The 13208-nt window shown below is 32.2% G+C and overlaps 2 protein-coding genes across 2 annotated transcripts; both read right to left on the bottom strand.

Annotated features, from left to right (window-relative positions):
• Window positions 1-7863: 7863 nt before the first annotated feature.
• On the bottom strand, window positions 7864-9643 carry LOC122587890 (glutathione transferase GST 23-like). Its single transcript, XM_043760047.1, has 2 exons — window positions 9392-9643; window positions 7864-8226 (listed from the first exon to the last, which is right to left on the bottom strand). The coding sequence occupies exons 1-2, from the start codon at window positions 9641-9643 to the stop codon at window positions 7864-7866; spliced, it is 615 nt and encodes a 204-aa protein (XP_043615982.1).
• A 1464-nt stretch (window positions 9644-11107) lies between these two features.
• On the bottom strand, window positions 11108-12942 carry LOC122590284 (cytochrome P450 CYP82D47-like). Its single transcript, XM_043762611.1, has 2 exons — window positions 11986-12942; window positions 11108-11737 (listed from the first exon to the last, which is right to left on the bottom strand). Exons 1-2 carry the CDS (start codon window positions 12940-12942, stop codon window positions 11108-11110), a joined length of 1587 nt encoding a protein of 528 aa, XP_043618546.1.
• Window positions 12943-13208: the final 266 nt, after the last annotated feature.

Below are 13208 nucleotides of genomic sequence, written 5' to 3'. Positions count from 1 at the left end.
CTAAAAATAGCTTTAAGGGGTGTCAAATATACTCCACCTCCTCTTTTAGTTATAATATATAGATTCTTTAAAAAATAAAATACAAAAAAAAAAGTGTTACTGTTTTTAAAGGGAAAAATATTAAATTTTTTGGTTCGGGTCTTAATTTGGGTTTTATATATATTTTGAAGCATTCCCCCATCCAAAATCATCCTTTTTATTTTTCACAAATAAATATAGAAACAAAAAGTACAAACCATACTCATAGTTATAGGGAGATGATATTCATATCACAGATTTTAATAAATCTACTATACATAATTATTTTCTAAATATATTGTACAAGTTACTAAAACATGTGTATGGTAGATTTATCAGAACATGTCGTTCGAATATCACTTTCTATAGTTATATATGATACGCTTCATTAACTTAATAGGCCTTGCGTTGGAACTATGAGTTGTAGGTATATATGTTGGGCTCAAAATTCATATTTGTTAATTATGAATTATCTAACAAATGGGCTAAGGTTGGTTCCTAAGGGTATTTGTCGAATTATTAGGGAGTATTTGGTTCGAGAATTGAATGAATTTTGATGAAATTGGATCTAAATTTCATTCCATTGATTTCATAAATTGCAATTTTGGCGACTATTTATAAACACTTTTTTTCAACAAACCTATACATTTCCTATATAAGTTTGAAGTTGTTTAGGTGTACGTTCTAACCCAATAACTTCTTGATATCAAAACCTAACCTATTAAAAACGAGCCCATAAAGTAGGCTCGAAAGTCAGTTTTGACATTTTTACATGGTTTTCACACAAATGAAAATTTCGATTCATCTTTTCCTATCAATCCAAAACACTCTTATAACTTTAGATTTACTTGTTAAATTTGATATCCATGCATAAAATCTCAAATTCAATTAGTTTTACACAGTTTTACTTATAAACGGGTTGATTTTGCCTGTTTTGCTTATTATTATGTTATCAACTAGGTGAAACCCGTACGTTGCACCGGGCTATTTAGTTGTCTACGTGATTCATAGCAAATGAAATGCAACAAACCAAACATACTTAATCCAACTGCATAATACAATTGTCAAAAGCTTTAACAACTTTTATCAGATGTCAAAACATGACATCAAAATTGAGGCTGAAAAAAAAAACCAAGTCAAAATGGAAAACAAAAGCATTATTCAATAACCAACTACTCGAGCACTATTACTCCTCGTCACTAAATACTACTGATCATCTGTATCGATTACTTCGTCTTTGCACCTTGTTCATCAAACACTACAATATTCAGGATATAAAAATGTGAAAGAATTTCTTAATATGCAAACTATAGTTGTGTATGATGATCATTCTTGAAGAAAGAACTGGTGTATTATTCTAACAAAAAGGTTATATAGAAAACAAAGTTTGTCGAATGTTCTTTTAGGGAGTTATAGCTAAACTGAAACACATTGTAATCGATATGCCAATGCTGGAAACATGCAACAGAATGATACTAAATTGACTAATAATTCATTAATAAGGTAATGGATATTGCTTAACAAACCAGAAGAGACATGACAAGCAGGTAGCGGATATTGCTTTCAATTGCTTCATGGGCCAACTTTATCATACTTAACTAATAGCAAAACATGGTTTGTACCTTGCATTTCTCCGTATTTTGAGACCCCTATGGTTGTTGACATGATTTGGTTTCTATATCCATTACTGATGTGTAACAAAGTGAACCCATGTTTTGAAGTGTGATGCCATTTCTTGAAATTTCACTTAAAGATATTTTGTATTGTGGGACATAAATGAATTAATATGTGTAATTTGAGTATCTGAGCTCATATCCAGATGCATAAACTGTTTTGCCCTTTTAAAATCTATATTTGCATCCCAGATTTTCTGAAGATGGCTGTGGTCCCATTCTCATGTCTTTCATTAGTATTGTCGCAGATTCATGAGGGTATTATGTCATAGGTAGCTTCGTTCCTCCAAATATAATTTCATGTATGTCCATAAATAGGAAAGTACATAGATTAATATAGTTGAGTTTTTAAAAAAGGCCCACTTATGAATATGTAGAACCTACGTGATATGAGAAGCTAAAGCAAATTAAAAACCATAGTGGAAATCATTAGAAGCTCACTATCTGAACTTATAGGACACTCATGGTTCTGCAAATATATAACTTATTCCATCATAGCTAAAAAAACCAGTTTTGCCCATTTGATATAAAAACAATTATTACATAAATCGTCCTGCTTAGAATAAATGATAAAATTTAGTGACACTTAAGACATAACCGAATAAAAATCTAGAACACGTGTGATCTTGAAAAAAGTTTTGCCAAGATGGGTTATATATACTTATATGAACAAAATCAAACAATTTGCAAGGAGTTCTCAATCCATGGGTAGGGGTATAACAGTGTACATCATATATTTCACAAAATCCGCATACAATGGAATTAGGTATTATTCTTAAAATTAATCAAATAATAACTAAAGGGAAAAAAAGAGTTTCATGTGCCATTACTTGTTAACTTATACCTTATATGTTACACATTATATGTTGGCTCATCCATTTTAAGCCGCTCAAACATAAAGACAACCTGAACAATGAAGACTCAATGGTCAAACACACAAATAAAACCACCATGGCTTGTGCGATGCACATGTTTTCTTGTGCCTTAAGATTTTATAAACTCTGACTCGATATCGACACCAATAAGTGAGGGAGCTCAAAATATTAAAGACGTTCATATATATGCATTATCATTTTATCATTTTTTTAATTAATTTGGGAGGGAGGAAGTATTGTACTCAAGGGTTGTATAATATTTAAAACTAAGAAATGAACTACTCTAAGAAAACAAATTCTGATGATGCATTGCGAAATTGTATTGTTGTTGTTGAGAGCTAAAGTAACTTAAATTAAATGAAAAGGATGGAAGGGAGCATCCATAACTCTAAGGCATTTGCATCCTACCAACTCGAACACCAAGTATGCATAGAAAAATTAGCATGCTTAATTGTTTATGTTTAAACGAATGAAAGATAAGCACTATATCCACATATAACTTGTTTTCAATGAAAAAAAGATTTTGATTTCACCACAAAAGAATAGCACACAACTTAGCAACTTCATTTATGTTTAAAAAAAAAAAACAAAAAAAGAAAGAAGAGAACCTTTGGCGACATTATATCCGAGATAATGGTTATTCTACTCCAACAGTTACCCTAAAACAACAACACCCCAACTACAACATCGTAGATGATTGTGTGCACCAGAGACTCCCCCTACATAACAGATTAAATATGTAGCCCATCAGTAGTTGTTTTGGATGAATGAATAACCTAACTTCAGATTAATAAAGACATTAACTACAAAAAGGTACCATACCTTAAGAGAATTTTGGGTAATTTTATCACCTAGCTTCTGACCGAAATTGACAGTGATCAAATTTGACATATAGAAGATCAACACCACCACCTGCATACGTATTTATGTACAAAAAAAATAAGGAATAATGCAGAGAATTGGGTGGCGTATGAAAAAGCTATATATAGTGAATTACCTGGCACGATGCCTTCTTCTATTGCCGCCCTCGTAACATTTAAATTATATGCTACTCAATCTTTTTTCTCGCTAACCTCGAATTTGCACCTGATTAATACAACACCAATACATATATAGTTTTATTTTCAATGCACGGTTATGGCTCTCTCCATCTTCATGAAACACGTCACAAAAAATTATTGATTCAATATATACAGATGTATGAACAGAAAATAAATAAAAGCCACAATGAAATATGGCACATGTGAGATTATATATATAAATAAATGAATAAGGTACTTGAGTAAGAAAAAAACATTACCAGCGAATTATGTGTTGTAGATACAGTAGAGTCTGGTAAGTATCGGATTGCAGATGAATTGTATTGTGATAAAGCCATTAGAAATAAATTTTAAACGAAAAAATGAATAAAAATCTGTATGCATTAATTATACTTTTGGATAAATTTCAAACCAATCAACCTGTTCTCATTTTGACAAATTATTTTACAGGACTTATTTGACTCATTTTAGATAAAAACAAAAAAAAGCAACTCATAACGAATATATGAAAACTGTAATATCTAACGACTATATCTAAACATTTAACGTACATTTGTCTGAACAACAATTAAGCATCTAAGGATAACAGTAAAGAACTTCGTATAGGATCTGTCGGAAAAAAAAGCACATTGCATACTAAATAGAATTAAGTTCACATTCTATGTTGTACTGATGGTTTGCATAAGTAATGATGAATGTTAATGGGTCATTTATCGGTAGTTGTGTGATCTTCTTCAAGTTCAAGACAAGCTTATAGGGGCTGAACATGTATTTAAAGGAACTTTAATGCAAACCATACCATGACTATAATAGCTCAATAATCCATAAAACCAGATGGATTTCCTATAATGGAACCCACAATAGCAGCTGAGGACAAATGAATTGTGAGTCCTGTGTTGCTACTGTTATTGTCGATTGTGAGTAACACAAGTTAACTACTATGGGTAGTTATTCCTATCAAACCAAAAAAAAAATATTGATTAATAAATTGCATGGAACACAGTGAGTAAACAATAAATACCAAAGAACACTAAACACATACTTCAAGTAGATCGATGATGTAATATCAATTCCAGCCTTCACCGACAATGAAAGTTGGAATTTTCTGGTCTATGCCTTATACCATATATCTTGATTTCTTTTAAACATTTTATCGAGCACCTTGTATGCATTAACATAAGCAACAACGTCTTATACATCATGAATGGTATCATCATCATCTACAAAAAGAAAAGCTGTAAAAAAAAGCTCGTTCTATACAAATTAATAATTATTAAATATCAAGAATTAATAAATAGTAAACCAAAACCCTACCAATATATTCCTTTTTTTATGAATTGAGGATAAAGATTAAGATTGGAAGAAAAAAAAACCCAATTTTGAAATAGCTGTTACTTCCCAAAATCGAAAAATGATAGACTTGAACCCAATAATTAAAATTGAGATCTAATGTTGATGGAATCGGTGAAGAACCAAAATTCGAAACTTGCGTGCGTGCAGATGAAGATTTGAATCTGGCATATAAAATTTGATTTTGAATTTTAAAACCATATATTACAAGAAAAGCTTGTTTATGAATTGTGGCTTTCCAATTAAAAAACAAAATGTGTTTTAGTTCAAGCGGATAATATGCCTACCTTAGGTACCGGAGGTCCCTGGTTCGATTCCACGTATGAGCTTTTTTTTATAAATAAAAGGCGATTTAATTATCTACGTTGAAGTAGCACTCCACAGCAGCGGATAAACTGCTTATGTGGCTACTGACATGTCAGTCAGATCGTTATGGTGACGCCACGTAAGAATTTGCTGACATGGCGGGCTCAGAGAGCGCCACGTGAGCGCTTTCTGATAGCCTTTTATATATATACTAGGTTTCTTACCCGCACGTTGTGCGGTTATTGAATTAATTTTTTAAAGTTTGTAATATTGATACTGATAACCAAAAAATTAGTTTAGTTAACATAATTTTATTGTGTAGTTTATTCCACAATTGAAATATATATAACGATGTCTATTATATTTATGTTGAACTAAAGGGTAACTGATGAAAATATTATATTTAGAAGCAAGCTCTAAATATATAAGTGATTATACAATATGTAAAACCAGATTACATGCCCATGGCTAATCAATTAAGAAAAGTAAGAGAAAAAAAATGTAATGCATGATGAACAATTACCATTCATATTGTAAGGGAATAAAAAGAATATCGACAAAATTGAGAGAAAAACTACTTTAAATATTTTTTTATGATGTATACGTATGAAAATAAACTATAGTAATAATAATAGTAACATAATAATTGCAATAATAATAGGGGGTTGGTGGCCCATTGGTGAGGTCTTTGACCTTGGGGGGATCCACCTGAGTTCGAATCTCACTTCTCACATTTGTGGGGTGGATTAATAGGGATTTTTTGAGAGTCCCGGGTTTCATCCCAAGCATACGTGTAATTTAGAAGTAGGAGTAGATTAGAATGCCGTTCAAAAAAAAATAACAATTATAATTACTACCAAACACATCATCTCGTAATCGTTTTATATCTCTACAAATAGATAAATATGTATATGTATAAAAAAAATACAACATCAAAATTATTAGAAAACATAATTAAGAAAGATATTAAAAAGTAATTTATCTGTGAAGTTAGATATGTAAGCATAGGAAACGAAATTGCGGTAGATGTTTTTATTTTTATAGTTTTGTAATATTATTTAAGCAACAATTCATTTGTAATTATGGATATAAAAATAAATATTCTTCTTTATGATTTTTTACAGTTAGTACGTAATTTAATATAAGATTAAATAATATCTTTAATTTATTTTTAATATGTTGTTATACTTAATTGGGATTAAAATTTTATTGCCAAATTTCTTAATCTAATTTTATTTATTTATGTATTATAAATGTCGTAAAAAAACATGGAGATGCCACGTGGGATAAAATCCTACATGGCAATGTTTTAAGATAGTTTAAAGTTGAGGATGACTTGAAAAGGCTAGGATTCCTACTGTTTTAATATAGATATAGATTGCAAGAGGACAAACTAGCAATGTTAGATATGTTATCAACACCCTTGCCTCTAAAGACTGAATGTCCTATTCTATCTTAGATAGTTACTGAAAGTAGTTTCTCTATATCGTCGTGATAGGGATAACATTCTCTACATCTTAATCTACCTCCATATCCCGTCGATATATTGGGACCAAAATCTGTGGAAAACGGCATTAGGTGATTACTTTTCTTCTTTTTTACTTTACCATTGTAAAGGGACGACGTTAGTACATGATCTGTAATATAGACTTGTTATTTGTAAGTATGTTAAAAATCTATTGTAAGGGGTTAAAGTTTGGTCCAATTAAGTCTCCAACCACAGCAAGTCAAAACAATGTAGAATATGCTGGGAAATTTAACTAGAAAAATACACTCTAGCTTCAAAAAAAAAGTGTCTACAGGAAAAAAAATTGTATGTATTAACTATACCATGTTGATATCGGTAACCCTCTTCTTGCACGCCTAACCACATTTAAGCACAATCAGCACAAACTAATTACTGAAGGATCGGCAAAAAAGTTCCAAGGTTATAGCACTGCAAACTGGTGCACTCATTATACATCAATGGGGTAAAGAATACTCAGAGCATTGGTTCATGAACGAGAAATTCCCTTGTTGCAACAAATTTAATCTCTTTTACATAGCTTAGAACATTCGTCAGCATCTCTTCGCCTGCAATCATGACTAAGATTTCATTATCAGACATGCAGGGTTTCATCCATGAATCATGAACAAACAGTACTCATAACATGTAAGCAAACAATATAGACCAATATATGCAATCCACATATGACTAAGATAGTAAGATGCTAGTTGATATTATCTTCCTCTGTGCTGTTATATATTCGTAGATTAGAAAAAGCAAACATTAATTAAGAAGTAGACTTTTAGCAGGGCATATAGTCTCTACCTGCATTTATAGTGACAACAAAAATAAACTTCATATAAGAACGTTGTTTGTCTACAAATACAATATGATCGCATATTGCCCACAATAGAATTTCAGCACAATCACCTCTAGTAAAAAGTACACAAACACCCGAAGTTGAAAAACCAAATACATTAGCATGTATGGCTACTATATCAATGACTCTAGCACAACATCAGTTGCACCATTATGTGGATGATGAACACAGGTACGGTAAAAAGCCCTATGAATAACGAGCGAGTAATGATTCCATATGTGCTCTCAAACTTCAATTAACTTCTAGCAGCAGCCACGTTCCTTTCAATAAGGAACTTGGTGTGCGCAAACAGTTGTTCAAGAGGGGGGATGCAGTCTTTGATAACAGGAACATCAAGTATATCTCTAAAGTGCTTGTTCAATAACGGTGTGTTCTCCTCATCCAAAAGCTTAATGTTATGAAGTTTCTCAAGAACTTGAGCCCAAATTCCGAGCCAAGCAAATGCAATGTCTATAAAACCTAAACTTTTAACTCCAGAGAATGGTTTGTTTGGGTCCAAACTACTCTCAAGAGTTTTGAGAATCTGACGAGCTTCTTTTGAATCATTTTCTTTCGTTTCTTGTGTACTTCGTAACAACTGCTTAATCATTCCAAGACACTAAAGGGTGACATGTATATCATTATTCAAGTCATTTTGAAAGACGAGACTGGGTATAGTTTTTACTTTTGTTACTAAGTCATATTATAGAAATAATACATAGTAATATTACGCGTTTATGATTAAAAGGTTAAAGTATATTTTTTTTAACATTTAGTCGGTATGCGACATCAAGAAATACCTCACCGTATACCGTATAAAGAACTTTTTTAATTGTTCGTTTGATATGTAAATATTTCGGATTCTAGTCCCGAGTTGTAGATATCGATAGATTTGTGTGTATACTTGTCATTTTAAAAAAGTCAAAATTATACCTTAACTTTATATAAGAAAGCATATCATCTATCTATACAAATTATATAAAAGCAAAATCATCTTCTAAAATTATGTAACACTGATAGAAAATCACCACATCATCCTTTTTTTTTCAATCCAATTAAAAGTCAAACATCAAAGTATTATCTATACTTATATTATAAAAGCAAATAGGGTTTCAACTTTCAATTTCAACAATGTACACATGATAATACATAATATACCATACATCAATGCTTACAACTTTCTCTCTCATCCATAAATCATTTTATTCTACTAATTCTTTCAAAATCTTTTATCTCAAAAACCGTACATCGATAAATTATAAAAAATTATATGGGTGTCATTCGATATACTTTCGACGAATTTTTAAATCCTAGGGCGGAGCCCGTACGGCTAAAACATTTGGCTATGACACTCTATGACATATCACCTCCTATGACCTATCATACTCTATGACCTATCACCATTTCACCGTCGCAACGTGCGGGTACTTGCTCTCGTACTAGTAATGTGTTCAAAAAGGCCACAAAACTCAATAGTGCGAGCATTATGTTGGTAATGATTTTAACGGGAAATTAATGATCTTTTAGTGCTAAATGGAATGGAAAAATATGTATAAACCTTGGAAAAGTCCCACATGTCAATTGTCAACTTACCCTATAATAAATTAACATTTTTTTCCAATGTTACATCAATTTTATTCCTACTCCCAAACCACCCTAAATATTCTTAAATTCACCGATGCCAACCGAATCTGGTCTTTTCCGGCAAAAAACCTGTAACACCCAGCTAAAGCTAATGGCAACAACATAGCAACATACATAAAAAAAAAAAAATTAATAATTACCTGATCATCAACATACTTTGCCCAAAATCTTGATTTGGCTCTTTCAAAAGGATCTTTAGGAAGCAGAGGATGGGTCTCCCATATCTCATCAATATATTCAACGATCATAAGTGACTCAACAATTGGCTTACCATCGTGTAAAAGAATTGGGACCTTTTTGTATACAGGATTGTATTGCAGAAGCATTGCACTTTTGTTTGAGATATCTTCTTCCACATACTCATATTCAACTCCTTTTAGATTTAGTGCCATTTTTACACGAAATGTGAATGGGCTTCCCCAAAATCCTAATAGTTTTACTTTGTTTTCTGTCATTTTGAGTATGTTTTTTTTTGTTGTCATCAATCGGGAGAGTTCCATTTTATACACATGATGATGCTCAATGGTCAAATCTGGATTATATTTTTTAGATACATGAACCGACCTTTCTAGCTTGATTATAAAAATGATAAAGTATATTATCATTGTATCTTTCTTGACATTTCTTGATAATAATATTAGTTATTATTTACTTTTATCGATCAACTCATTTATACATTTTTTTTTTTTTTTTTATAAACTATGAGATATTAATCTCTTCATTGGATACTTTTAATATTTAATATGATCTATTACCATTGGAACGTATTTCAACACCTCTTTATGACAACTTATCAAAAATGAAATTACTGTTTGAAAATTACCAAAAAGACCAAAGTCGTTGAACTAATTGAAGGTCTTGTCGGGCAAGTCAATTTGTTTGAGCATTTTATACATTAAAGCTTAACGGGCTCAGGTGTTATTGGGCCACAATTTTTCAGGTAGGATCGCAGTCCAGACCGAGTAACCACTGTCGAACTAGTTAAGACTGGGCTCGGGCTTCAATAGCCTATATTACTTTTTATTAAAAGTAAATATGTGGTCAAAACAACAATAGAAGCTAATGAAATGATAACCAAATGCTCTCTGAATTTTTGTGCATCTATATAGATTGTGGAAAAGTGACAATGCAAAAAATACTTCAAATATAATGAAAAAAAATAATAATAAAAAAAAATACATCAACCGATGTTTGAAAACGAAAAGTAAATGGTGTAGCTAGTGTAATATTTATTAGGGAAGTAATCTGGGCATTACTATCCTTCATTTATCAAAACTATACATTATAATGCTCTAGAGTGGTTATATAACTTGTATTTTGTGGTAAATTAAATGAATCAAAGTATATTTATGGTACTATGATCAATATATATGGTACTATGATAACGATTGTGGTTTTGCACATTTTATCTCAGTTTAAATTAACAATGCATATTTTTAAATGGAAACAATACATACTTTAACAATGTAAAGTTGTAAACCAAAACCATGGTTCAGACTTCAAAGTTTAGCCATAATTATAATCCAGTTACGAAAAATCCCTTTTGTATGCTACCAATTTGCCGAAAGAGGGAATGGATCCTGAACATCAAGAACATTGCTAAACCATGCATTCAACATTTATTATAGTTTGATGCACTTATCCCTGATCATTGTTATTTAAAATTTCCATTGATAAAATTTCAAGTACAAACACTGAAATTAAAAACTTTTCCCTACAAAAGTTGGTGAAATCAAAGCAAATTAAGCATATCAATTATAGAATGTCATACAAATAACAAAAAATATTCTCTGGATGATTACAAGTACAAACATAGAAATAATTAAAACTTTTCACTTGATCAACGCCAACATGTTTCATGCATCAACATTGTAAAATTCAATGGGCAAACGTGGGTTGACCAGGACTTCAAGTGGGGATGCTCTCATGACAGTTTGCACAAACACTTCACTCATATCAACAGGCTCCTTCAATGGTTTAAGCTCAAACCCCTGTATCAAACTAGCCAATGATAAATGCAGAACCGGAAGTGCAAAAGAAACAGCAGGGCACATTCTTCTACCACTACCAAATGGAAGCAATTCGAAATTTTGGCCTTTGAGGTCAATACCCTTTTGGCTTGCCAAGAATCTTTCTGGGTGAAATTCATCGGGATTTGACCAAACATTCGTATCACGGTGTAGTCTCCAAAGATTTGTAATCAAGCGGGTTCCTTTTGGGATGTTGTAGCCGGCTACGACGCAATCTTCCAAGGACTCATGAGTAGTTGAAAGGGGTGCGGCTGGGTATAAACGTAATGATTCTTTTACGATAGCTTGGAGGTAGACTAAGTTATTGATGTCTGATTCCTCGACGATTCTATCTCTTCCGACATGGAAATCAAGTTCATCTCGTGCAGCTTTCAGTACTTTCGGGTTCTTGACAAGCAAAGATAAAGCCCATGTCAAAGTCACGGATGTTGTATCTAACCCGGCTGCAAGCATTACCTGTTTACATAAATTTGAATAACGTGATAATAGAACCATAGAAGTTAGATTTTGTAAAACTAATGACATATAAAACTGATGCACGAAAATTCATAAAGCACAAGTATATATACTGATTCACGAATATTTTCATGATACACAACTATCTTCAATCAAGAGAAAAAGATTGTTTTATCTGTTTTATTTTAACAAGAACCCATATGTATATGTATGTATCGAAAACAATACTATATGAAGATTTAGCTTACCATACTAGTGGATTTCACTATTGTATCATGATCAAAGCCTGGAAACTCGCTTTTCGAAGCACCTTCTAGGATGGAAAGCATCACATCCATAAAGTCTTGCTTGCCTTCACGTTGCTCGCCAGACGCTCTTCTTTTCTTATGCTCGTCTAGCCATCCTTGAAGAATACTGTCTAACTCTTTGGACGCTATCTTCATTTCCTTCTTATATCCTCCAAAATCTAAGAAGTTTAAAGAAGGAATGTAATCAGACACCATAAAAGTCCCCATCAACTGAAAGACTTTCTTCACTACTTTATGTACTCGAACAGCTTCTTTATCGTCAAGTGAAAATCGGTTTCCAGAAATTGATCTACTAACAATATTTAATACCAAGTTTGCAAAGAGTTGTTTCATCTCTACCGGTACCATATCCGCATCACTCTTTTTGCTTCTTTCCCAAGCCTCATAAACATCTTTCATTGATGCTCTAACTTCAGGAACACGAATATATTTGAGCATCTCAACACGTCTTTGAGAAAGAAGCTCCACGGTAGCCATCTTGCGTACTTGCCTCCAGTATTCACCGTATGGACCTAGCCCAAAAACCGCGTAATTATACCCCATAAGCTCTACCACGATGGACTTGGGTCGTGTGGCAAATACTTTGTCGTGTGTGGTAAAGCACTCTTTAGCTATCTCCGGATCACTCACCACCAAAGCACGATGAACACCTAGCTTGATGGAAAAAATGGGGCCCAACGCATCCGCCCAACTACCTAAAGCCCTATGTGGAAGCTTTGCTCTAGCTAGCAGGTGAAGGTGTCCGATTATTGGCAATGAACCTTTCGGTTGAGGCGGGGTTTTGTTCTTTCCAATCTTTGTCCCATTTTTGTTCAAGATTTTAAAGAGGAAGAAAATGAGTGCAATAATGGAAAATGTGGTTGCTAGTGTTGTTTGAGAAGAGAAATGAATCTCCATGATATCTAGCTCTTAGTTTCTTTAATTAGGAAATGGTGTGAGTAGTAACAAGATGCAACTACAAGTATATATATATATATATAGATAGATTTATAAACTAAGTACACTTTATAAATGCATTCTTTTGCTTAAACCTCATGAATATATAATAAACTAAGGTCAAAGTATATATGGTTAATTAATTAATTATTACAATCAAAGTAATACAGCTTCAAAAAACACTGTTATAATTATACAATAATAATTTGATGTTTTTCTATTGTCTC

Source organism: Erigeron canadensis, chromosome 2, assembly GCF_010389155.1.
Source record: "Erigeron canadensis isolate Cc75 chromosome 2, C_canadensis_v1, whole genome shotgun sequence".
Classification (NCBI taxonomy): domain Eukaryota; kingdom Viridiplantae; phylum Streptophyta; class Magnoliopsida; order Asterales; family Asteraceae; genus Erigeron; species Erigeron canadensis.
The sequence above is the reverse complement of the archived record's forward strand: the minus strand, read 5'-3'. Positions and strand labels throughout refer to the sequence as shown.